At 48.1% G+C, this 26,967-nt stretch overlaps 1 protein-coding gene across 1 annotated transcript in view; it reads right to left on the minus strand.

The window, feature by feature from the left end:
- Positions 1-706: 706 nt before the first annotated feature.
- The window catches only part of RGS10 (regulator of G protein signaling 10), a 52,226-nt gene continuing 25,965 nt past the window's right edge, over positions 707-26,967 (minus strand). The window contains exons 2-5 of the mRNA XM_088466436.1: positions 21,364-21,479; positions 18,989-19,075; positions 12,875-13,018; positions 707-1,898 (exon numbers count right to left, since the gene is read on the minus strand). Coding sequence (XP_088322562.1) covers positions 1,749-1,898; positions 12,875-13,018; positions 18,989-19,075; positions 21,364-21,479 — 497 coding nt within the window. The 3' untranslated portion in view covers positions 707-1,748. The remainder of the gene's footprint in view (positions 1,899-12,874; positions 13,019-18,988; positions 19,076-21,363; positions 21,480-26,967) is intronic.

A 26,967-nucleotide genomic window follows, 5' to 3' on the forward strand; every position in this document is an offset into this window, starting at 1 on the left:
AGAGTGACACAGTAATATAATAACATGCCGTCATATGGAGTGTGACACAGTAATATAATAGCATGCCGTCATATGGAGTGTGACACAGTAATATAATAACATGCCATCAAATGGAGTGTGACACAGTAATAACATGCCGTCATATGGAGTGTGACACAGTAATATAATAACATGCCGTCATATGGAGTGTGACACAGTAATAACATGCCGTCATATGGAGTGTGACACAGTAATATAATAACATGCCGTCATATGGAGTGTGACACAGTAATATAATAGCATGCCGTCATATGGAGTGTGACACAGTAATATAATAACATGCCGTCATATGGAGTGTGACACAGTAATAACATGCCGTCATATGGAGTGTGACACAGTAATATAATAACATGCCGTTATATGGAGTGTGACACAGTAATATAATAACATGCCGTCATATGGAGTGTGACACAGTAATATAATAACATGCCGTCATATGGAGTGTGACACAGTAATATAATAACATGCCGTTATATGGAGTGTGACACAGTAATATAATAACATGCTGTCATATGGAGTGTGACACAGTAATATAATAGCATGCCGTCATATGGAGTGTGACACAGTAATATAATAACATGCCGTTATATGGAGTGTGACACAGTAATATAATAACATGCCGTCATATGGAGTGTGACACAGTAATATAATAACATGCCGTCATATGGAGTGTGACACAGTAATATAATAACATGCCGTTATATGGAGTGTGACACAGTAATATAATAACATGCCGTCATATGGAGTGTGACACAGTAATATAATAGCATGCCGTCATATGGAGTGTGACACAGTAATAACATGCCGTCATATGGAGTGTGACACAGTAATATAATAACATGCCGTCATATGGAGTGTGACACAGTAATATAATAACATGCCGTTATATGGAGTGTGACACAGTAATATAATAACATGCCGTTATATGGAGTGTGACACAGTAATATAATAACATGCCGTTATATGGAGTGTGACACAGTAATATAATAACATGCCGTCATATGGAGTGTGACACAGTAATATAATAGCATGCCGTCATATGGAGTGTGACACAGTAATAACATGCCGTTATATGGAGTGTGACACAGTAATATAATAACATGCCGTCATATGGAGTGTGACACAGTAATATAATAACATGCCGTTATATGGAGTGTGACACAGTAATATAATAACATGCCATTATATGGAGTGTGACACAGTAATATAATAACATGCCGTTATATGGAGTATTGCACAACTAAATCATTCTCTTTTCATTTATCCTTTGTTGATGTTTAATCTTATTTTTAAATCCCATTAATAGAGAGAAATGTTTGCACTTTGCATTGTCCGGTGCGTGTAACATGAGCTCTTTGTAGGGTCACTGGAAGCCCTTCTGAAGATAAACTGGACCGCGGATGCGGGAGCGGCTGTCACCCGCTGCCAGAAGCGTAATAACATCAGACAGAACAAGCGCAGGACTACTGGAATACACATTATGGATAAAGTTCTCTAATGCTGCTAATAAGTAAAACGTGAATAACTCGGGGGGACGTCACCTCTCATAGGGACGTCTGCTTCTGTCTGTGGGCTTGTGCGTGGAAGCATAGAGCTACATTAATGATGGCAGACAGTGGGCGATAGCGCCTACCATCTGCCCACTCCGAAGCCGCAGTCTTGTGATGCCCTAGTGATCTCCTCAGAGTCCTTTCCCTGAGGTGGCGCGGTCACGTGTTGTAGACTATAGACGCTCTTTTTGCCGCAGACTCGCCAGCTCTCGGGGCCGAGCACTCGTCGTCCTCAGAAGATTTGAGCTTTTGAAACTTCTCAGACTTCAGAAACCGCCCATAGCTGTCATATTTCATCAGGTTAAAAATCTGTAGAGTGAAATAAGAAAGGGTTTAACAGTCAGCAGTGAGGCGAGCGTCAGGGTCCGGGGCTCGGACAGTAACCACCATGTCTGTCACTCACTTCCTGCACTCGGGGCCTCATTAGCATTTGCTGCATTTGCACTGCGGATGTACAGTATGACGTAAGCTCAAAGTAGTGTCTATACTAATGTCACAGATAGAGAGAGTGTCGCAAAGTGGCTGGGAAGCACAATCAGTCAGCGATAATGTGACATTACCCCATTTGTACTCAATATAATACTGTAGAGAAGTGTCATACACAGGAGAGCAATTCATTATATTTTATATTAAAAGAGTGACTTTCACATATATTAAATACAAACAAGCCCACGTGCGTTGTTTGCTGCTCATAAATCCAGTAGGAATCGTCTTTCCTGCCGCAGCTGAAATGGAAATGACAAATAAGTTATGCGATTAGACGGCTGCAACTTGGATATTATTATTATTCCTTATATAGAGCCACAAGTGTTCCGCAGCGCCTTACATAGTACATAAACACATAATGTGACAAGTGGCACAGTACAATATAGCACAAGGACATGGATAATATACATTAGTGACCATAATACTCAGACATGCAACAGAGCAAAGCAACCAAGTGTTAGGTGCCCTGGTGGGGGGTAAGAAGTAGCTGAAAGTAAAGTAAGGAGAAGCACAAGAAGGTAGAGGGCCCTGCTCGTAAGAGCTTACATTCTAAAGGGGAGGGGCAGGCCAACAGGGGTGACACAGATGGGGTAGATGGGGAGGAAGGAGCATGTTGCAGCAAGTTAGGATGAGAGCTGGAAGGCTTTGATGAAGTAGTGGGTCTTGAGAGCCCGTTTGAAGTATTGTAAAGAGGAGGAGAGTCTGATAGGGAGAGGAAGAGAGTTCCAAAGGTCTGGAGCAGCACGGGCAAAATCTTGGGGGCGGGAGTGGGAGGAAGTAATCAGTTGGCATGAGAGGCGGCGTGCATTGGTTGAGCAAGGGGGGGCGGACAGGAGAGTGAAGGGAGATGAGATCAGATATGTAAATGGGAGAGGAATGGGTGATGGCTTTGTAAGTGAGTGTGAGAACATTAAATTGGGCTCTGAAGTGGAAGGGGAGCCAGTGGAGGGCTTGTAAGAGAGGGGAGGCAGATGTAGAGCATTTGGAGAGGCAGATGAGCTGAGCAGCAGCATTGAGGACAGACTGGAGAGGAGAGAGATGGGAGTTGGGGAGGCCAGATAGGAGGAGGTTACAGTAGTCCAATCTGGATATGACCAGTGAGTGTATGAGGGTTTTGGTGGCATCCTGGGTGAGAAAGGGTCTGATCTTGGAAATATATTTGAGATGAAAACGACAGGACTGTGAGAGGCTCTGGATATGTGGTTTGTAGGAGAGGGATGAGTCCAGGATAACTCCAAGACAGCGCACTTTGGGGCTAGAGGAGATAGTTGTGTCATCAGTAGATAAAGAAATAGTGGGAAGTGAGGTTATGTTGGAGGGTGGGAAAATGATCAGCTCAGTCTTAGACATATTAAGTTTAAGAAATCGCTGGGACATCCAGGAAGAGATAGCAGAGAGACAGTTGGAGATACGAGTGAGGAGAGAGGGGGAGAGGTCAGGGGAGGAAAGGTAGATTTGAGTATCATCAGCATAGAGATGATAATGGAGGTCAAAGAGCTGATGAGTTCACCTAGAGAGGACATATAGAGGGAGAATAGAAGAGGTCCAAGAACAGAACCTTGGGGAACACCTACTGTAAGAAGCTGTGGCGGGGAAGAGGAGTCATGAGAGGAGACAGAGATGGACTGGTCAGAGAGGTAGGGCTACAGCCAGGAGAGGGCACTGTCACGTAAACCAAGGGAGGGAAGGATTTGCAGCAGGAGAGGGTGGTCAACAGTGTCGAAGGCAGCAGAGAGGTCAAGGAGAATGAGCAGAGAGTAGTGGCCCTTGGATTTGGCAGCAAGGAGGTCGTTGCTGACTTTTGTGAGGGCAGTTTCAGTGGAGTGGAGAGAATGGAAGCCAGACTGAAAAGGGTCAAGGAGGGAGTGGGAGGAAAGAAAGGTGGTGAGGCGGTTGTAGACAATACGCTCAAGGAGCTTGGAAGCAAAAGGGAGGAGAGAGATTGGACGGTAGTTGGAGAGAAGGTTAGGATCAAGTGTAGTTTTTTTAAGAATGGGGGAGACAAGGATACGTCAGCCAATCAGAAGCCCCTAGATGGTGCTGCTGCGGTCATTATCACGTATATATACACGAGCCCCCAACACCCATAAGAGTGGTATCTGCGGATGCAAAAACGCCTACTGATGTCGCACTTACGTGAATATGTCCTTACTGTACTTACGGGGCATGGGGGCGCAAGTCTGCAATATGCAAAAAGCTACAGAAATAATTACGTCATGCAAAATGAAAATGGGAAACTGCAAAATCTAAATGAGGCCCCTCGTGACGAGTCTGCAAAAGAGTGAATGATGCTTTGCTGTTACTTTGGGGTAAATTTACTAAAGTGAGAGTTTTTAGAAGTGAGGGCCTGATTCAGAGCCGCTCGTAAGCGGCCGCTTGTTCGCTCTGAGCGATGTTCGCACAACTGCGCATGCGCATGGGTCGTAATGCGCATGCGCAAAACAGTCATTGCGGTCGGAAATCATGCGCTCGTAAAACAGAGAGGGGCTGCTAATTTGATTGACAGAATGTACCGTTTGTGTGTGGTAACAGGGGAAGGTGCTTGAAAACGGGGGAGTGGAGATCCGGACGCAGGCGTGCCTAACGGTCAAAAGGGCGTTTAATGGGAGTGCATAATTAGTAAAAGGAGCGTCATCGACCACGTCACTTGGTTGTCTTTTAGCCTGAACTGCTCGCAGTGATAGTGGTAAGAAAAACCTACCACAAGCACTGCGAGCAGTTCAGATGCCTTTCGATGTTCCCGATTAATCTAATAAATACCGGAGATGACGTGTGATGCGAACGGCAAAGGGGCGTCTTTATAAAATAGTGAGCGCATTTTTCGAACGCTCGCTCAGACATAGAGGCGTCAACAAACCGCAAAGAGCGAGCACTCAATTTAAATATCCGGCCCCTTTTTTAGAACGTCCGTCCGCAAACAGCGTCCGGCTCTGAATCAGGCCCTGAGTTTTAAAAGTGATGTTGCCTATAGCAACCAATCAGATTCTAGCTATTATCTTCTAGAAGGTGCTGATTAAATGTTAAGTAGAATCTGATTGGTTGCTATGGGCAACATCACTTTTCAAACTCACTTCTAAATACTCTCACTTTAGTCTACAGTTGAAAGTTGAAACAGTTGAAATGTTGATGTGTTTAAAATTGCGACAACTGCTTAATGTTGATAATAGAAATATTAGGGTTAGGCTTAAAATTGGATGTCGACATTCTGAACACGTTGACATTTTGTACCTATCGACATTATAGTGTTTATATTAGGGGTGAGCGGGTTCGGATTTCTGAAATCCGAACCCCCCCGAGCCCCCCCGATCCGAGGCCGATCCGAGTCAGGCTCGACTTTTCCCGCCTGACTCGGATCTGAAATCGAGGCAAAACGTCATCAACCCGCCTTCCGGGTCTCGCGGGTTTTGGATCCTATATAAGGTACCCGCATCGGCGCCATTTTCTCACTCGGCTGTGGACAGTGAAGAGTGAGGGTGGGAGGTAGGGCTGGCTGGGCTGGCTGGGCTGTGTAGTGTAGTGTAGTGCAGTGTAGTGTTGTGCTGTGCTGTGCTGTGCTGCTGTTGTCCATAGGGGCTGTGTCCACTCCTTAAAGTCCATAGGGGCTGGCTGGACTGTGTTGTGCAGTCAGTTCTCCATAGGGGCTGTGTCCACTCCAAAGTCCTGTGCAGTGTCCCAGTCCTAAAGGGGTGCTGTAGTGTTGTCCAGGGGGTGCTCTATCCGTCAGGGGTGCTCCCCCCAAGTGCAAAAAAAATATTTTTTTTTCTGTGTTTGTGAATTGTGTGCACTGTGGCTGCACGTGTATCAACAAAGGAGCAGCGCCAAGCGTGCGCCTGTGTCCCATAAGTAAAAGACCGGCTGGCTTGTCCGTTAAAGGGTGCTGTAACCCCCAAAGGGCACTCCAAACAAAATAAAAATATATATTTTTTTGTGTTTGTGAATTGTGTGTGCAGTAGCCGCACGTGCATCAACAAAGTAGTGCCAAGCGTGTGCCTGTGTCCCATAAATAAAGGGCCAGCTGGATTGACCGCTAAAGAGTGCTGTAACCCCCAAAGGGCACTCCAAACAAAATAGAAAAATATTTTCTGTGTTTGTGAATTGTGTGCACTGTGGTTGCACGTGCATCAACAAAGGAGCAGCGCCAAGCGTGCGCCTGTGTCCCATAAGTAAAGGGCCGGCTGGCTCATTTCTTAAAGGGTGGTGTAACCCACAAAGTGCACTAGTCTCCAACAAAAATAAAAAATTATTTTCTGTGTTTGTGTGCGTCTTAGCCGCACGTATATATCAATATAACATAAATGGAGGACCAAACTTTCTCCGATAAAAATAAAATAGGGAAAGATCAAGAACCACTTCCTCCTAGTGCTGAAGCTGCTGCCACTAGTCATGACATAGACGATAACATGCCATCAACGTCGTCTGCCAAGGCCGATGCCCAATGTCATAGTAGAGGGCACATACAATCCCAAATGACAAAGTTCAGGAAAATGACCTTAAAAAAAAAACATTTAAATCATCTTAAGAGAAACGTAAACTTGCCAATATGCCATTTATGACACGGAGTGGCAAGGAACGGCTAAGGTCTTTCCCTATGTTCATGACTAGTGGTTCAGCTTCACATGACGATGGAAGCCCTCCTCCCACTAAAAAAATCAAAAGAGTTAAGCTGGCAAAAGCACAGCGAAGAACTGTGCGTTCTAAGAAGATATCACAAATCCCCAAGGAGAGTCCAAGTGTGGTGGTGGTTGCGATGCCTGACCTTCCCAGCACTGGACGGGAAGAGGTGGCTCTTTCCACCATTTGCACGCCCCCTGTAAGTGCTGAAAGGAGCACCCACAGTCCACTTGCTGATATGCAAAATGAAGATGTCACTGTTGAAGTACAACAGGATGAGGATACTGGTGTAGCTGGCGCTGAGGAGGAAGTTGGCGAGGAGGATTCTGATGGTGATGTGGTTTGTTTAAATCAGGCTCCGGGGGAGACAGTTGTTGTCTGTGGGATGAAAAAGCCCATCACGGTCATGCCTGGGCAGAAGACCAAACATTCCACCTCTTTGGTCTGGCAATATTTCTATCCAAATCCGGACAACAACTGTCTTGCCATATGTACCATATGTAAAGGTGAAATAAGTAGGGGTAGGGACGTCAACCACCTAGGAACATCCTCCCTTATACGGCACCTGCAGCGCGTTCATAAAAAGTTACTGTCAAGTTCAGAAACTTTGGCTCAGACCGTAAGCAGTCCAGGGACACCTAAATCCCTTTTTCCTGTTTTATCCAAGGAATCGGTGGATGAGGAGGATGAGGACGACATCTTGCCTCCGTAGAGCCAGTTTGTGTAGGGACACATTAATTGGCAGCTTGTTTTGTGGGGGCCCAAACGAACCAATCATTTCAGCCACAGTCGTGTGGCAGACCCTGGCGCTGAAATGATTGGTTTGTTAAGTGTGCATGTCCTATTTATACAACATAAGGGTGGGTGGGAGGGCCCAAGGACAATTCCATCTTGCACCTCTCTTTTTTTTCTTTGCATTATGTACTGTTTGGGGCCTAGTCTTTCAAACTGCCATCCTGTCTGCCACTGCAGTGTCACGCCTAGATGGGCCACGTGTTTGTGCCGCCCACTCGTGTCGCTTAGCATAGTCATCCAGCTACCTCGGTGCAACCTTTTGGACATAAAAACAATATTGTGAGGTGTGAGGTGTTCAGAATAGACTGGAAATGAGTGGAAATTAAGGTTATTGAGGTTAATAATAGCATAGGAGCAGAAAAACCCACAAATTCTGTGATTTTAGCTGTTTTTATGCTTTTTTTCAAAAAAATACAGATCCAAAACACAAAACCCAGAACCCAAAACACGGAAGGGTGGTTTTGGCAAAACCAATCCAGATCCAAAACACGAAGAAAGATCCAGATCCAAAACCAAAACACGAAAAGTGGCCGGTGCACACCCCTAGTTTATATAATTTACATTTTGATTGTCCATAACAAACTGTACAAGAATTACAGAATAACACAGACAGGAACATATATATATATTCCATATACTGTATATATACTCACCCATCAGTTATATTAGACAGGAAGGATCAGCACTCAGAGCAGCTTCAGTTCCCACCAGAAAGGATTCCCACCAGGAGCCGTGTGGGCTGCCCACGAGCAGAGACCTTATTACTAGCACGTTTTTCTGCCATCCGCAAACTGGCAAAGAGATTTCCTTCTGTCACTGGCTGACATGTCAGCTACATCATGTGCTATAATATTTGGTCTGCCCGTGTGGACTGATTTACGTGGGTAAGACGGGTGAGGACCTTCAGAGAACGCGTCACATCAGTGCTCCTCCATTAAGTGAGCCTCTTCTCACTGGCGCCTCTGATAAGCCTGTGGTGACACATTTTCTGAAGGAGAGGCATCAAATCTCGCCTCCCCGTTACTGAATTCCCCCTTTCCCTACAGCTGGCGATCGGGGCCATGTCCTCCTTAAAATGGAGGCTGAATGGATGCATCAGCTGGAGACGATGGTCCCTAAAGGGCGGAATGAAGTGAATCCTCTTAGTACGTTCATGTGATTGGACTTTAGTCTCAAATATTTACTGTCCAACTCAGCAATGTCTAAGCCCTACAGATGGCTATACGATATACGATACAAGATATACGATATACGATATACGATACAAGATATACGATATACGATATAAGATATACGATATACGATATAAGATATACTATTTACGATATACGATATACGATATACGATATAAGATATACTATTTACGATATACGATATACGATACACGATACACGATACACGATATACGATATACGATATAAGATATACGATATACGATATACGATATAAGATATAAGATATACGATATAAGATATAAGATATACAATATACGATATACGATATACGATATACGATACAAGATATACGATACAAGATATACGATATACGATATACGATATACGATATACGATATACGATACAAGATATACGATACAAGATATACGATACAAGATATACGATACAAGATATACGATATAAGATATACGATATACGATATACGATATACGATATAAGATATACGATATAAGATATACGATATAAGATATAAGATATACGATATAAGATATACGATATACGATATACGATATAAGATATAAGATATACGATATAAGATATACGATATACGATATAAGATATAAGATATACGATATACGATATAAGATATAAGATATAAGATATAAGATATACGATATAAGATATACGATACAAGATATACGATACAAGATATACGATATAAGATATACGATATAAGATATACGATATACGATATACGATATAAGATATACGATATACGATATACGATACAAGATATACGATACAAGATATACGATACAAGATATACGATATAAGATATACGATATAAGATATAAGATATACGATATAAGATATAAGATATACGATATACGATATACGCTTTCTTATAGAATGTATAGTTACATAGCAGCTTTTGCGCTAGGCCTGATTATTGCCTGATTCTTCTGTTTGGTTATGATCATTTTTGGGGGGTACCTCAGCTTTGCATGTTATCTCCCCACATGGGATATGGTACCCATCTACACCCTGGGACTCCCCCTGGTAATGGTTTTGGCTTATTACAGTTTGTGCTTTTATATGTGGCTTTGTCTTGTTCTTGGGGCCAATTACCCGGAGGTGTTTTTATCCTTATACTTTGCTCTTTATATTTGAGGGTATTTTCTTGGCCATATAAATAATTTGCTCTCTCTTGTTAGCGCTACTGTTGTGCTTTATGTGTTTTTGCCATGAATGGTGCAGCCTTCCAGGTGTGTCTTCCATTATTTGAACGCAGGGCTGACGTTCTAGTTGCTCCTTTTAATTCTTTGTAACCGCCGGCTGGTTTTAGTGCTGTGGCCGCACTTCCTGTTCTGCTGTCCGCTCCGTGGGATGCAAACGGTCAGTGACTGGGGTTGGTTCCATCATGCACCAGTCTAGGGGCCTTGCCGCCCAGCTGTAGGGACGGTCCTGTACTATGATGATGCCTATCCACCTATTGCGATTTGGTTGGGATCACTTCTGGTGTTGCGTTCCACTGTGTTGGAACGCAAACAGGAAGTGAGAACCCGCGCACATTCTCCCACCCTTGAGCCCTGGCAGGCCGCCACCGCTGATGAGGTTTTTTTACTGATGGAAGTGGTACAGTGTATTTCTATTAAGCCAATGTTACTGTTTGATCTTTCCAGGTCTACTTAATGTGCTTATGTATCATTATCAGCCGATGCTGTCACTGCCTGTGGCGGTTTTGTGTCGGGCTTTGCCCTTGGTGTTAGATGGGTAGTTATAGGCCATGCACAGAGGGCTTTGGGCTTCCTGCTCAGGTGTCACTGTGGTTTTCACAAACCTCCCCCCATGGTCCGAAACGTCAACATTTTTCATGTACTAATGATGTTGTGAGTAATTAAACTACACGTTTTTTGCTACTAAAGAAAAGCCTGGTGAGTGCTCTCTATACCCACTTACTAGTTGTTATGGCACCATGGTTTCCTGCGGTCACTAAGAAGGCTTACGCAACGCTTACGTGAGTGTGATCCTACATACGGAAAATATATTGCTGAAGTACCCGGCGTTGCCTGAGTTTAAATCTTTAATTATTACGTTTTATCATGGGATGTCGTCCAAATCCATCCAGTGGAAAGTCCAGAACAGGCTCCCTGTGTCACAGTTTTCTTGACGCACTCCACCGTTAGGCTTGACCAGGACCCCAACCACTCCAATTGCCACCCCTCTGAGGTTTTCATTCAAATCCATCCAGTGGAAGGCCCAGAATGGGAGCCCCAGGTCAAAGTTCTTCCCAACATCCACCAAAGGGAGGTCCGAACGGGACCTCAACCCCCCTAGTATGTCTTCTGGGATCCAACGTTACCACTCTGTGAAGTTTTGGTACAAATCCATCCTGCTGAAGGCTCAGAACAGGATCCCCTGGCCTGCCCAGCGTATACCAATGTGAGGTCCGACCGGGACCCTAACCCCCTAAAACCTGGCCAGGATCCAACTGGACCACCTCACGTTGGTTTCATCCCAATCGGAGCATGGGTGTCCGAATGCATAACTGGACAGACAGACAGACAAACCGACTAATGAAATATATATATATATATAATACAGTCTGGGAAGCGGCACTCCTCTAATGTGCAAATATAGCAAAAGTAAAAATTTAGAAAATTACAGTCCGATGCCCTCCGTGCTGAACACACAAGGTGCGGCTGTATGTAGAAAACTGTAGTGGCGGCGGCAATGCTATTACTGCTGCAACTTGCACCCTGACGAAAATGCAGCAGTAATAGCATTGAAATGTTGGAACCTTTCTCCTTGTTGTGTCTCATTCCATGAGTGCCGCCGCTACAGTTTTTTATATAAAATATATATATATATATATAATCAACAACAAAATCAGTCTTAGTACATACAATACCCTCACCAGAGGGATTTAATGGTCAGTCGACGTTTCGAAGTGACAACATATTATGTTGTCCTGAGGAAGGGGTGGATACACCTCGAAACGTCGACTGACCATTAAATCCCTCTGGTGAGGGTATTGTATGTACTAAGACTCCGAGTGCCGCCTGATTTTTGTTGTTTATACAGTTTGGGGATGCTGTCCCCCTTGGAGGGCACCAGATCAAGGATTGGGCTATATGCCTTTTTTGACACAGAGTGTGGGAGTGCCGGTGCACTGCTTTGTATTATTGTATGTGTGTGTATATATATATATATATATATATATATATATATATATATATATATATAGTGACAAAAGCACTGGTGAGGTCATACACAGGAGATATATTTGTCCCAGGATTCTGATGTATTAAAAACCCAGGCTGTGATTGCAAAACAGACTGGATAGTGCTTGGGCTTTAGTAAAAGCTGGGGTTATGGATGGAGAGTGAGGGTGGAAGCCATCCATAAGGCCCATTTCAGGTCTTTAGCCTGAGAACAGGCTAATTAGCACTTGCATCTGTAAGAGGCTGAGAAAAGTAAGTCAGGGGTTTTACTCAGTGTAAAGGCAGCAGGCTTGTTAAGAGATGCTGTGAAATACAGACTATGGGCCTCATTCAGACCCGCTCACAAACGCTATGCGTTCGCAAGCGGGTCGATGGTGGGGCACTGCACGTGCGCGAGTCCCAGAGAGAGTGAGATGTTCATTGACAGCTCGCCCCATTTTGTAGACGGGGAGGGGGGGTGGCTGGTCAAACGGAGGCGTTCCTGAAGGAACGCCTGCCGTTTGAGGGCGGCCCTACTGACATCACTCGTGATTTCAGTAGTGAGATTCCTGCTCTATTAGAGCAGGAAGCTCACTGGGGCTTGCGGGAACGAGACCCTACCACAAGGGTCTCATCGCAAGCCCGATGGTCGCGACCATCACCTGGCTGCTCGCAAAAGTTGTGGGTGGTCAAAAAATAAAAAAACAGGCCGTCCGGATTCAGAGTGAGCGCTCACAAAGACCGTCCGGCTCTGAATCAGGGCCTATGAGTACTGTGCATATGCCTATGTGTGTGCTAAGAGCATTAGGTCCAACAACTGCAATTGCCAGCAGATACGTCTAAGCTTATTTCTGGTTTCTAGGATCAATAAAGACTTTTTTTTTTAATTTATTACAATGGGTCCCTACAGTATGACTATCGGAAAGTGGTGGTAATGGGGGTGTACTCATTCTCTGTGCCTATAAACCAGTACATGGGGGTATACGTGCCAGAGACACAGAGAAGGATTCTCACCTGTTCCTGCAATTTTGCAAACATCAGAGGATGAAACTGTTTCAGCATTTGCTCCCCGATACGGGACTGACCCTCCACATTGACGGGAGATGAGGCTTTGCTGGAGAGGAACCTTGTATAGATGTCTTTGGCCTTTTTCTTCATCTGAACAGGAGATAAACAGAAACAATTTACTAGTTATTATGATTTTCCAACTATGGTTCCCAAGTATCTGCAGGGACCACGGCCGGTATCGGCTTATACACTCTCTGTGCAACCTCCACTATGATCTTACAGGGGGAAGGGCCTGGTGTCTTATTGGAATAGAACCCCATGAAGCCAGAGCAACTACCGCGCTATGAGGTAATGAGTCCAGTGATGTCCAATCTCCTGACAGCTACTGATAGACAGCCGGCTTTCCTCTGACATAATGACAGCGTGGACAGCAGCGCACCCACCAGTCTGCCTGGCCACCAAACCATGGTCAGTCATCCTCTGGTTCATTCCATCCAAGATCTGTAAAGCTCAGTTTTGGGATGTACTATCATTTACTGAGAAAGAAAAGTAGATATTCTGCCATACTGGGAAATGCTGAGAATACCAGCACTCTTAAGCTGGGTACACACTACAATGTGCAAGTTTGAAGTCCCATCTTACTGCCAGTGTGTCCACTAAGGTGACTGAGGGGTCTCTGATCCTGGACCATACCTGGGGACCTTGTGGTTGTGATGTGATGCCATGAGGTCTATGTCCGGTAGGCCCCATTTGTTCACTAGGAGTTGAAAAACCCCCGGGTGGAGAGCCCACTCTCCGGCGTGTATGTCCTGACGACTTAGGAAGTCTGCTTCCCAGCTGAGGACTCCAGGGATGAATATTGCTGAGATACAGTAGCTGGAAGATGACGTTCTGCCCAGATCGGAATGTTTGTCATTTCCCTCATGGCTGCGTGACTTTGCGTGCCTCCTTGATGATTGAGGCAGGCTACTGTGGTGGCGTTGTCAGGCTGGATCTGGAGCAGGTTCTGTGCCATGATGAGTGCTTTGTATACTGTTCGAAGTTCCAGAATGTTTATGGGCAGATGACTTTCCTGACTTGTCCATCTTCCCTGAAAGGTGTGATGACCTGTCACTGCACCCTCCAATGAGGACGAAGATGTGTCCCCATTAGACGTGGACCCTGTCCCCAACTCGCCACTCTGCTATCTATTGGATGACACAGCGGGCGTTGAGCACCAACTGCTGCAGCCAGTGTACCGGTGGGGGAGTCGGCCCGGGTACTGTAGGATACAGTGACACGTTGATGCCTTCGTAGTGAAGTTCCTTCCAAGCCGGCGTCTGATGCCGGGAGGAGGATATGGAGGAGTTTCCTGCGGTGAGATGATCAATCCGCTATCGCGAGATGACACCTGAGCGGCTCCCGTCCGGGGGGAGATTATAGGTAGGGAAAACCCCCTCGGCTCCGGGAGTGACACAGCGTCCCACGGCTGCACTGCTCTGAAAATGCCCGCAGTTGCTGGAAACCAGCTCCGGCCCAGGGATTACTTCTCCAACTCTGGCAACTTGGAGAGACAAGAGGCTGGGACCTCTCCCACAAGCGGCATCTCCAGCACAAGCAGAGAGCAGAGTGACAGAGGGCGCACACTGCCTTCGTTCTGTGTGACCGCACCGTCATGTCAGGTACGTATGTTATTATTCACCTATTGTTTATTTAATTGTAGTCACAGCTCTGTACCCCCCCCACGCACCATCATGTCGTCAGAGCCCTGCTCCCCTCACCCTATGTCATCACTGCCCCGTGCCCCTCCACCACAATGTCATCACTGCCCCATGCCCCTCCACCACAATGTCATCACTGCCCTGTGCCCCTCCACCACAATGTTATTACTGCCCCGTGCCCCTCCACCACAATGTCATCACTGCCCCGTGCCCCTCCACCACAATGTCATCACTGCCCCATGCCCCTCCACTACAATGTCATCACTGCCCCGTGCCCCTCCACCACAATGTCATCACTGCCCAGTGCCCCTCCACCACAATGTCATCACTGCCCAGTGCCCCTCCACCACAATGTCATCACTGCCCCATGCCCCTCCACCACAAAGTCATCACTGTCCCGTGCCCATCCACCACAATGTCATCACTGCCCCTTGCCCCTCCTCCACAATGTCATCACTGCCCCATGCCCCTCCACCATAATGTCATCACTGCCCCGTGCCCCTCCCCCACAATGTCATCACTGCCCTGTGTCACCCCACCGTCATATCATCACTGCCCCGTGTCCCCCCACCACAATGTCATCACTGCCCCTTGCCCCTCCACCACAATGTCATCACTACCCCGTGCCCCTCCACTGTCATATCATCACTGCCCCGTGCCCCTCCACCACAATGTCATCACTGCCCCGTGCCCCTCCACCACAATGTCATCACTGCCCTGTGTCCCCCCACCACAATGTCATCACTGCCCCGTGCCCCTCCCTATGTCATCACTGCCCCGTGCCCCTCCTCCACAATGTCATCACTGCCCCATGCCCCTCCACCATAATGTCATCACTGCCCCATGCCCCTCCCCCACAATGTCATCACTGCCCCGTGCCCCTCCTCCACAATGTCATCACTGCCCCGTGTCCCCCCACCATAATGTCATCCCTGCCCGTGTCACCCCACCGTCATGTCATCACTGCCCCTTGCCCCTCCCCCACAATGTCATCACTGCCCCGTGCCCCTCCAGCACAATGTCATCACTGCCCCGTGCCCCTCACCACAATGTCATCCCTGCCCCATGTCCCCCCATCGTCATGTCATCCCTGCCCCATGGGACCCTACTGTGCAGTGCTAGTGTTTGCTGGAACACATTTGAGCAGTGCTGCCAGTGTGTGGTGAGACCTTTCGGTCCAATACCAGTGAAAGCCCCTAACCCCCTCCTTGCCCCTCAGTACTGTCAACTATTTACCCTTGCCCCTCCCTACCCCCAGCACTGCCTGCCCATGCCTCCTCATTGCCCCCCAGCACTGCTGCAACTGCTGTCTGCACTTACCCCCTCCCTACCCTCAGCACTGCCTGCTCTTACTCCCCTCTACCCCAACTTCTCCCTGCCTTTACCCCCAGGACTACCCCAACTGCTGCTTGCCCTTAACCCCCTCTACCCCAATTGCTACCTGCCCCCAGCACTGTTGCAACTGCTGCCTGCCCTCACCTCCCATAATATGTGATAGGACCCAGAATCAGTGGAGTAGGACCCCAATTTTTAAATTTTTTTTTGCTCAGTGCGATCACTGGGTGTTGTAGAACAGCTGGAGACTGTGCCAATATCAGAAGGTCGTCCAGATATGGTAGTATTTGGATCCCCTGATGCCTGAGGTAGGCCATCATAACTGCCATTATTTTGGTGAAGACCCGAGGGGCCGTTGATAGACCAAAGGGCAGTGCCTGAAATTGGTAATGTTGTTGCAGGATTTCAAACCTTAGAAATTGTTGGTGGTATGTCGTAATAGGCACATGCAGAATGTCCAGGGAAGCCATAAAATCCCCAGGCTCCATTGCCAAAATAATTGACCAAAGAGTCTCCATACGGAACTTGGGTATTCGGATGAACTGGTTGAGGGTTTTCAGATTTAGAATAAGGCGATGAAACCCATTCGGTTTCTGAACCAAAAATAGATTGGAATAATAACCCTTTCCTTGTTTACCCACAGAAACCGGGATTATCACCCTGGCCTGCAGCAGGGAGTAAATGGCCTCCTGAAGAGCCAAGGCCTTGACAGAATCTGATAGGAGAGTTGTGCAAAAAAAACTTCTGGGGAGGATGCCTCTGGAAAGTGAGGGCATACCCCTGAGAGACCACTTCTCGGACCCAGGCATCGGTTGTTGTTTAATGCCAGTAGTCCGCAAACAGGAGAAGTCAGCCCCCCACCCTGGGATCCCCCCAGGAGGAGGCCCGCCATATCAGGCAGAGGGTTTGTCATCCGGCTTAGAAGCTGGACGTCTGACCGGCCAGGACCTCTTAGTTTGCTGCTTGGTTGTCCTGTGAGAACTAGATGGCCTGGAGAAAGACTGTCCTTTTGCTTGTCCCCGACTGTGAAAGGACTGAAAAGAAAACTGCCTAGACTTTGATGTAGCTGCTGATGGCAGACCTGCAGATTTTGAAGCTGCCAGAGTAGCGATTATCTTATCTAACTCTGTTCCAAAAAGTATATTTCCAAAAAAAGGTAAGGATTAGAGAGCCTTCTTTGACCCTGTATCTGCTTTCCAGGACCTTAACCAAAGGATCTACGATTCACAACTGAGGCTGCCGATACTTTAGAGGCTAGGAGCCCAGCATCTATTGCAGCTTCTCCCAAATAGGAGGCTGCTTCCCGTATGTGGGAGATATAGGTCAGCTGTTCTCTGGTAGCATCTGGTAGAGAGTCTTCCAATGCCCCCATCCATTCTTCAACAGCTCTGGCTACCCAGGCCCCAGCCTGGACGAGTAACAGCTCCAGATGATGATAATATTGCCTTAAGACATGCTTCAATTTTCTTATCTGTGGAATCCTTCAGAGAAGATACTGACGGAATAGGCAACGTAGCATTCCTGATTATGCGTCACATGAGCACCCACAGTAGGAGGGATTTTCCATTTAGGGCCTGATTCAGCAAGGAATGCACCCGTCCGCTGCGAGTATATGCTAATAAATGCATATGCATGCACAATAAGCAGACACCTAGCAAAACACAATACCTCCCACTTCCCTTACCATGCGTTCTGTTATACCACGCAAGACAGCGGAAACATCGGTAACATCGAGAACCATTGAACACATTGGCATATTAATGGTTTACCTGACTCCACGCAGGATGTGTGCAGCTTCCTGTGTGCAACTAGACCTCCGGCTACGGACGTCGCCGCAAGGGCTTAATTATGCACGCCCCTAAAACACCGTCCAAACGCATAGACAGGCCTGCGTTTGCCCGTTCAATCCCACAAAACGGCATTTCCCGTCAATCACTTTTCTCTGGCTTTGTGTTGCCTCTGCTCACGCAGTACCCATCGCAGTAGCTAGTTCATGCACGCACACTGCATACGCAGAGCTGAAACATCGGCCGAGTGTGTGCGTTCTCTCCTGTGCGTTCCTTGCTGAATCAGGCCCTTAGTACATACAGAAGCTGGGAAAGGATACAATGCTGATAATCTTTTCGTATCATGGAACAGTGTATCCGGGTTACCCCATGCTTCCTCCATAAGCTCAGTGAGCTGCTCAGATTTAGGAAATTCAGCTTTTACCACCTTCTGGTGATAAACACCGGAGCCTTCTTTCTAGGAGTCAGCTCATCATCCTGTATATCTAGGATTTATGTGACCGCCCTCACCAAAGAATGGACATCTACTGTATAAGGATGGTCCTCCTCTCCTGAGATAGACCCTGGAGAAGTACCCGGCGCATCATCTGATTCCTCCGATGATGCGTCTCAATCTACATGCTGAGCAGACTGAAAAAAAGATAACTTCCGCTTAGGCACTGACTTAGACACTTACTCTGACTTGAGTGGGCAAACATAGCATGCTGGAAGTGCTGTGGGTACCCCATTAAAGGAGGCAGTGTGGGAGTAGCCAAATGATCCACTAGCTGCATTATTACCTGAGACAAAGAGGATACCCAAGATGGCTCCTGTACAGAGGCAGGTAGACTGGACTGGTCAGGTGGTTCTATATAACAGACAGCAAACAAACCATCCTGTATAAAGTCCTGAGGGGACAAACCCTCCAAACAGGATTTACATTAAACCAGCACAGGGGCCTCCACCTCCTTTTTCCCTTTACCTTTTCACGTGTTCAATAATAAAGGTAACAAATAACAATGCAATGTGACAGCCTTCACAAATACTAGTAAATGTGAAGTACACAGAAAAAAAACATCCACCTGTACCAGAGGGGTGAGGAGAAAAACAGTGATAGTTGTAACAGACAGTCAGAAAAAAGGCAGTATCATTACAGCAGCTAGGATATAGAGAACTATATACTTGACCCAGGGGAGAGGTATACAGGGAGACTGATCCATAAACTCCTGAGACAAAACCGCTTCAGCAGAGCACTGATAGTGGACTGTGAGCGTCTCATATACACGAGGAGGAGCGACCCACGTATCAGATGTCTGTACCTTTTCCTGGTCTTCAGTTTTCTTGAAATCCTCGCAGGCCAGCCAGAAGAGCAGGTTCTCCTCACTGAACTCTTTCTTCAGGAAGTCCTACATGGAGAGATGACACTCTGTAAGGCTGTGCGAGAAAACCAGGCCTTCCCGCTGCCACACTAATCCAGGCCTTCCCTCTGCCACACTAATCCAGGCCTTCCCTCTGCCACACTAATCCAGGCCTTCCCTCTGCCACACTAATACAGGCCTTCCCGCTGCCACATTAATCCAGGCCTTCCCGCTGCCACATTAATCCAGGCCTTCCCTCTGCCACATTAATCCAGGCCTTCCCTCTGCCACACTAATCCAGGCCTTCCCTCTGCCACACTAATCCAGGCCTTCCCTCTGCCACACTAATCCAAGCCTTCCCTCTGCCACACTAATCCAGGTCTTCCCTCTGCCACACTAATCCAGATCTTCCCTGTGCCACACTAATCCAGGCCTTCCCTCTGCCACACTATTCCAGGCCTTCCCTCTGCCACACTAATCCAGGCCTTCCCGCTGCCACACTAATACAGGCCTTCCCGCTGCCACATTAATCCAGGCCTTCCCGCTGCCACATTAATCCAGGCCTTCCCTCTGCCACATTAATCCAGGCCTTCCCTCTGCCACACTAATCCAGGCCTTCCCGCTGCCACACTAATCCAGGCCTTCCCTCTGCCACACTAATCCAAGCCTTCCCTCTGCCACACTAATCCAGGTCTTCCCTGTGCCACACTAATCCAGGTCTTCCCTGTGCCACACTAATCCAGGCCTTCCCTCTGCCACACTAATCCAGGCCTTCCATCTGCCACACTAATCCACTCACTCTCCCCCCTACAGTCCTCAGGCACGCCCAATCTCACTCACTCTCCCCCGACAGCTCTTAGGCATGCCCGTTCTCGCTCACTCTCCCCCGACAGCTCTTAGGCACGCACATTCTCACTCACTCTATCCCGACAGACCTCAGGCACGCCCATTCTCCCTCACTCTTCACTGACAGTCCTCAGACACGCCCCATTCTCCCTCACTCTCCCCCGACTGTCCTCAGGCACGCCCATTCTCACTCACTCTACCCCGACAGACCTTAGGCACTTTAGGTGAGCAATTGTGTTGGTGTGTGTGTATGTATAGGTGAGTGTGTGTGTATGTACAGGGCTGTAGAAAGCCCGGCTGGACACAGGTAAAGTAGGGGGCGTGGCCTAATTGCGGGAGGCCTGGCCACGCCCCCCTGGAGGAAAAAAAAAATCACTTTTACAGTGCCACCAGTCTCAATACCGACAGGGGAATCCCAACAGAGGGCCGTATTCAATTAGTTTCGCACCCACGGAAAAGTTTAATCTGCCCGAATTTTCGCTGACATCGCGTGTTTTGGACGTGGAAACTTATCGTGCGCGTCCCCGCTATCCGCCATATTCAATTCCAAAACAGGCGAAAACGGGAAGCGGTGAATGCAGAACAGGTGGAAAGTACGGTCAGACTAGGGGAAATCAGGCTGAACCCCCCCAAAAAGATGCACTAACATTGGGGATGAATGTAGAGGTATTCCAATAGCCCTAATAACACTAATTGGGGTACTGAAGTTATGTCACATCCGTGTTATTAGTGTCCTGGCAGAAGTGGTGAAGAATGGCATCGAGCAGTGTTTTTTGGTGACAATAAGTCGTCCCATCAGATTTGTGGCGCATGACAATGGCTGCTAGCGTATTATACTGTATCTAAAGTGACGTTTTAGAAAAAGTGAAATTCCTCCATCCTACAAGCACCTGCAATCCCAAAAACACTTGGCCCCTTCTTAGAGCACCCCCCAGAAGCTTATTTGGCTAGTTTTTGAAGTTATCCTCCCACTTTTGGGTTTTGAGTGATTTCCCAACATCTGCACCGCAAAATATAGAGTTTACACTTTTTTTCTCCTGCTATTCTGTGGAGATAACGTATCGCCTATATCAGTGCCTCCACTTTCCACATAGGCAAAAACGGACTGGAATTGAATACGGAGTGAAAAAACCCCGCAAAATTATCGCTAAAAACCACACAGAAACAGCTTTTCGCTTCAAATTGAATATGGCCCTAAGGGACTTAATATGGGCATCGAAATACCGACTCCATCTTAATCCCAACACCGGAACGCCGAAGGACGCCAGTCCGAACTAGGTAAGTCCGGGGCGTCCTTAGTATTAGCTGCAGAAGGGGGGGAGGGGTTAGGTTTAGGGAGCGCAGTGGGGTTAGGGAGGGGAAGGTTAGGGCTAGGCACCACTGGAGGTGGGTTAGGCACTAACGCTGTCTGTATTCTGACTAGAGGCCCCCCCCCTACAGCCAGCATTACATACTGATTCCGGTGTTACGCTAGGAAGAATCTGACTCACCGTAAACTCCGCGACTCCTTCTGGATCTGCTAACAGGTTGTCCAGAGATGTGGCCCATTTCTGAGTTCCTTTAAGGTCTTGGTCTTGACCATGTAACCCGTCATTAACATGATATTCTGGGGAAACAAATTCTGGTTTAGTCCATCAGTAGCTGAGACAGAGAAGTTATGTATAGACCATACAGCCTGTGATGCCCTAATACCGCTGCAGGCACCTTGCTCCGGTACGATGCACTCGGCTTTATGAAGAGGCGCAGGAATTTGTGGGCCAACATGGTGACTTCAGTAAAGGGAAGGAGTTGGGCAGAATGAGGGAGAACAAAGCTCTGAAACTGACAACAGTGAGGTGATTGGGGTGTGAGCTTTGGTGTATGTTCCATGAGACAGAGACAGCTGTATACAGATGAAATGTCACATACCAGTAAATACATTACTGCAGCGGCTCTAAAAGTTTCCTGAATCCCGGCGCCCTATATTATCAGCATTTCTTTCACATCACCTCTAGGTCACAAATTCAGCATAACTGACTAAATTAAGTAAATTGTGTTTACATGTAACCCTTAGGGTCAGTTATGTGGTGAGGACAGGGATGTGCTGACCTGTCACCCTTAGGGTCAGTTATATGGTGAGGACAGGGATGTGCTGACCTGTCACCCTTAGGGTCAGTTATGTGGTGAGGACAGGGATGTGCTGACCTGTCACCCTTAGGGTCAGTTATGTGGTGAGGACAGGGATGTGCTGACCTGTCATCCTTAGGGTCAGTTATGTGGTGAGGACAGGGATGTGCTGGCCTGTCACCCTTAGGGTCAGTTATGTGGAGGACAGGGATGAGCTGACCTGTCACCCTTAGGGTCAGTTATGTGGTGAGGACAGGGATGTGCTGACCTGTCATCCTTAGGGTCAGTTATGTGGTGAGGACAGGGATGTGCTGACCTGTCATCCTTAGGGTCAGTTATGTGGTGAGGACAGGGATGTGCTGACCTGTCATCCTTAGGGTCAGTTATGTGGTGAGGACAGGGATGTGCTGACTTGTCATCCTTAGGGTCAGTTATGTGGTGGGGACAGGGATGTGCTGACCTGTCATCTTTAGGGTCAGTTATGTGGAGAGGACGGGGATGTGCTGACCTGTCACCCTTAGGGTTAGTTATGTGGTGAGGACGGGGATGTGCTGACCTGTCACCCTTAGGGTTAGTTATGTGGTGAGGACGGGGATGTGCTGACCTGTCATCCTTAGGGTCAGTTATGTGGTGGGGACGGGGATGTGCTGACCTGTCATCCTTAGGGTCAGTTATGTTGTGGGGACGGGGATGTGCTGACCGGTCATCCTTAGGGTCAGTTATGTGGTGGGGACGGGGATGTGCTGACCTGTCATCCTTAGGGTCAGTTATGTGGTGGGGACGGGGATGTGCTGACCTGTCATCCTTAGGGTCAGTTATGTGGTGAGGACGGGGATGTGCTGACCTGTCACCCTTAGGGTCAGTTATGTGGTGAGGACGGGGATGTGCTGACCTGTCACCCTTAGGGTCAGTTATGTGGTGAGGACGGGGATGTGCTGACCTGTCACCCTTAGGGTCAGTTATGTGGTGAGGTCAAGGATGTGCTGACCTGTCACCCTTAGGGTCAGTTATGTGGTGAGGACAGGGATGTGCTGACCTGTCACCCTTAGGGTCAGTTAAGTGGTGAGGACAGGGATGTGCTGACCTGTCATCCTTAGGGTCAGTTATGTGGTGAGGACAAGGAGGTGCTGACCTGTCACCCTTAGGGTCAGTTATGTGGTGGGGACAGGGATGTGCTGACCTGTCATCCTTAGGGTCAGTTATGTGGTGGGGACAGGGATGTGCTGACCTGTCATCCTTAGGGTCAATTATGTGGTGGGGACAGGGATGTGCTGACCTGTCATCCTTAGGGTCAATTATGTGGTGGGGACAGGGATGTGCTGACCTGTCACTCTTAGGGTCAGTTATGTGGTGGGGACAGGGATGTGCTGACGTGTCATCCTTAGGGTCAGTTATGTGGTGAGGACAGGGATGTGCTGGCCGGTCATCCTAAGTGTCAGTTATGTGGTGAGGACAGGGATGTGCTGACCTGTCGCCCTTAGGGTCAGTTATGTGGTGGGGACAGGGATGTGCTGACCTGTCACCCTTAGGGTCAGTTATGTGGTGAGGACAGGGATGTGCTAACCGGTCATCCTTAGGGTCAGTTATGTGGTGAGGACAGGGATGTGCTAACCGGTCATCCTTAGGGTCAGTTATGTGGTGGGGGACGGGAATGTGCTGACCTGTCACCCTTAGGGTCAGTTATGTGGTGGGGACAGGGATGTGCTGACCTGTCATCCTTATGGTCAGTTATGTGGTGGGGGACAGGGATGTGCTGACCGGTCACCCTTATGGTCAGTTATGTGGTGAGGACAGGGATGTGCTGACCGGTCACCCTTATGGTCAGTTATGTGGTGAGGACAGGGATGTGCTGACCTGTCATCCTTAGGGTCAGTTATGTGGTGAGGACAGGGATGTGCTGACCTGTCATCCTTAGGGTCAGTTATGTGGTGGGGACAGGGATGTGCTGACCTGTCATCCTTAGGGTCAGTTATGTGGTGAGGACAGGGATGTGCTGACCTGTCATCCTTAGGGTCAGTTATGTGAATCAAATATTTTGCCCTGTTTCTGGACCACCAACCCATAGCACTCCTACAAGTGCCCCACGGCACCCAGTTTGAGAACCCCTGCCGTAATCAGAGTTCTATGTGGCCTTAAACACATACAGCTGTCTTCATCTTTTTACACTGGTCAGACAAAGTTGTAGCCAGGTCACTTGTTTCTGTCATAATATCCGCCACAAATCCCAGACCCTGGACAATCACCCATGTTACCCACTGCACAAACCAGAACTATTACTCTGAGCTAGAGATGGGCGCCATCCCCCGTATTTCGGTTTTAAGTCTGTATCTCCTTGTTTTGGTATTGTATTTAAAAAAAATAAAAAATCATAAAAACAGCTAAAATCACATAATTTGGGCCTGTTTTTGTTCCTACAGTATTATTAACCTCAATAACGTTAATTTCCAGTCAACTTTGACCACCTTACAATCTTGATTTTTTTCATCTAGTTTAGGGCCAAAAGGTTGCATCCAGCTAGCTGGCTGATAAGCTAAGCGACAGCAGTGGGCGGCACTAATATGCGGCAGTACAGCTTCCAACATGGCACAGAGTGGCATTGCAGTGGTAGGCAGGATGGCAGTTTAATAAACGATACGAACCCTAGAACTTTTATAAACCAAGAATGTTTTCCTTAACTAGGATGGAGGCATGACGGAGTTGTAATATGTTTATGGCCTGAAGACAGGGAAAGGACGGAAGGACTGATTAGTTTTTATTTAATTTAATATTTTGATTCTTAAAAAATGTTATGAGGGAAGATCAATCTAGGATCAAGTTCTTCAGTTCCCAAAAGACAGCTTTGATCTGGAGAAGGTTTTATAATTTTCTATACATCTAAAGGAAATGAGGTGGCCTTGCTTGTGGAGGTGCTGCTAGAACATACTGTAAACAGACATTTACTTTGTACTCAGGGAGGTTGTTAGGGATAATGGGACCAGACTTGCTGTTTATATCAGAGGAAAGTCGCCTGTAGCTCTCCGGCTGAACTAGAACTCCCAGCATCTGTGATGTTTGCTGGGCCTACTGGAAGTTATTTGTGAACAACAGGTGCCGTGCTTCAGGTTACCTCAGCCTGCTTTATGCCCTGTATGTACCATGTAAATATGTATGTATGTGACCAATATACACAACTAAGTTTTGTATTAAACGTATTAGCACTTTATTGCACACACCCTGGCAGGAAGATGCTCTGTGCTGCTGCTGCTCATATTCGCCCACCCCATCAATTTGGTGCTTCAGAATTTTCTTTAAAAAAATGAAGGGGGCATACAGGAGATGCTGACTGTGCCATTATAATTTCTGGACATTGATAAACCATAACATTAAATGTCAGGCAGCAATGCCCCAACCAGCACATAATGCAAAGAAAAGAGGTGCAAGATGGAATTGTCCTTGGGCCACGTGCACACCCCCTGTAATGCAGCACCCCCACCCCTGTAACGAAGCACACACACCCCCTGTAATGCAGCACCCCCACCCCTGTAATGCTGCACACACACACACACACACCCCCTGTAATGCTGCACACACACACACACCCCGTAACGAGGCGCACACACACCCCGTCATGCGGCACCCCCCACCTAATGTGGCACACCCTACACCCCCTGTAATGCAGCACGCCCCCTGTAATGAGGCACAGCCCACGCCCCCGTAATGAGGCACACCCCCCCTGCAATGCAGCACACACTCACCCCCCGTAATGCTGCACACACACCCCGTGTAACGCGGCACCCACTCCCCCTGTAATGCGGCACACACACGCCCCTGTAATGCGGGCACACACCCCCTGTAATGAGGCGCACATCCTTAGGGACAATCACCTGTAATCAATGTGCTACACCCACCCTGACCGGCCTCAGGGAGTCACCACTATTTCTTGGAGTCTCCCTGACATTAGGGAACAGTATGCAAGAATTATTGGGGCTCAGGGCCGCTATCAGGGGGGAACTTCCAGCACTCTAGTACCGGGCCTGGGCACTCAGAGAGAGGGGGGGGGGGAGACACCCTTTCCTACCACCTAATGTGCGACAGGCACAGGGGTTGGCTCGCCCACCCGCTTGCTAGCTAGTAGCTACTACCACCTTCTCCTAGCTCCTACTTCTGCAGCCTGGATACTAAAGTTTTGTTGTTTTTTTTTTAGAGCTGGCGCAGGCGTGCTGTCATGTTGCTGAGGGAGAAGAGCCACGGCGTGTGAGCGAGAAGAGAGGAAGGCAAGTGTGATGTTATGTGGGGGCAGGCATCGACATAAGGGGGGCTGGCAGGCATCGACCTAAGGGGGGCTGGCAGGCAGCAACATAAAGGGGGCTGGCAGGCAGCGACAGAAGGGGGGCTGGCAGGCAGCGACCGAAGGGGGGCTGGCAGGCAGCAACATAAAGGGGGCCGGCAGGCAGCGACCGAAGGGGGGCTGGCAAGCAGCGATAGAAGGGGGGCTGGCAGGCAGCGACAGTAGGGGGGCTGGCAGGCAGCGACAGTAGGGGTGCTGTCTGGTACTGGCAGGGCTGGAGTTGTAAAATCACCATGGGGGAGCCAGTCCCAGGCCCCACAATTTCTGATGGCAGCCCTGTTGGGGCTGATGAAGATTTGTACATGCAGCGGTATCCGGAGTGTATCACACTACGGGCAATGCAGAGTCATGTACACTGGAGAGGCGGCACAGCGAGCAAAGGCGCCATCTCAGGTAACAAAGGTCAGTGAAGGCGTGATCACACATATGCCGCCATGATGACCTGGGTGTAAGCGTCTCTTTGCACCTAGGCCCTCATTCAGACCCGCTCGGAAGCGGGTCGATGGTTATGTATAGCGTGCGCAAGCCCCGTAGCGAGTGAGAAATTCAATCGCTCCGGGGCTAACTACAAACGGGGCGGCTGTCGATGTTGATTGACAGCTCGCCCCATTTTGTAGGCGGGGTGGGGGGAGGTGGCTGGACAAACGGAGGCGTTCCTGAA

Source organism: Taudactylus pleione, unplaced genomic scaffold (genome assembly GCF_031769625.1).
Source record: "Taudactylus pleione unplaced genomic scaffold, aTauple2 ptg003137l, whole genome shotgun sequence".
In the NCBI taxonomy this organism is placed as follows: Eukaryota; Metazoa; Chordata; class Amphibia; order Anura; family Myobatrachidae; genus Taudactylus; species Taudactylus pleione.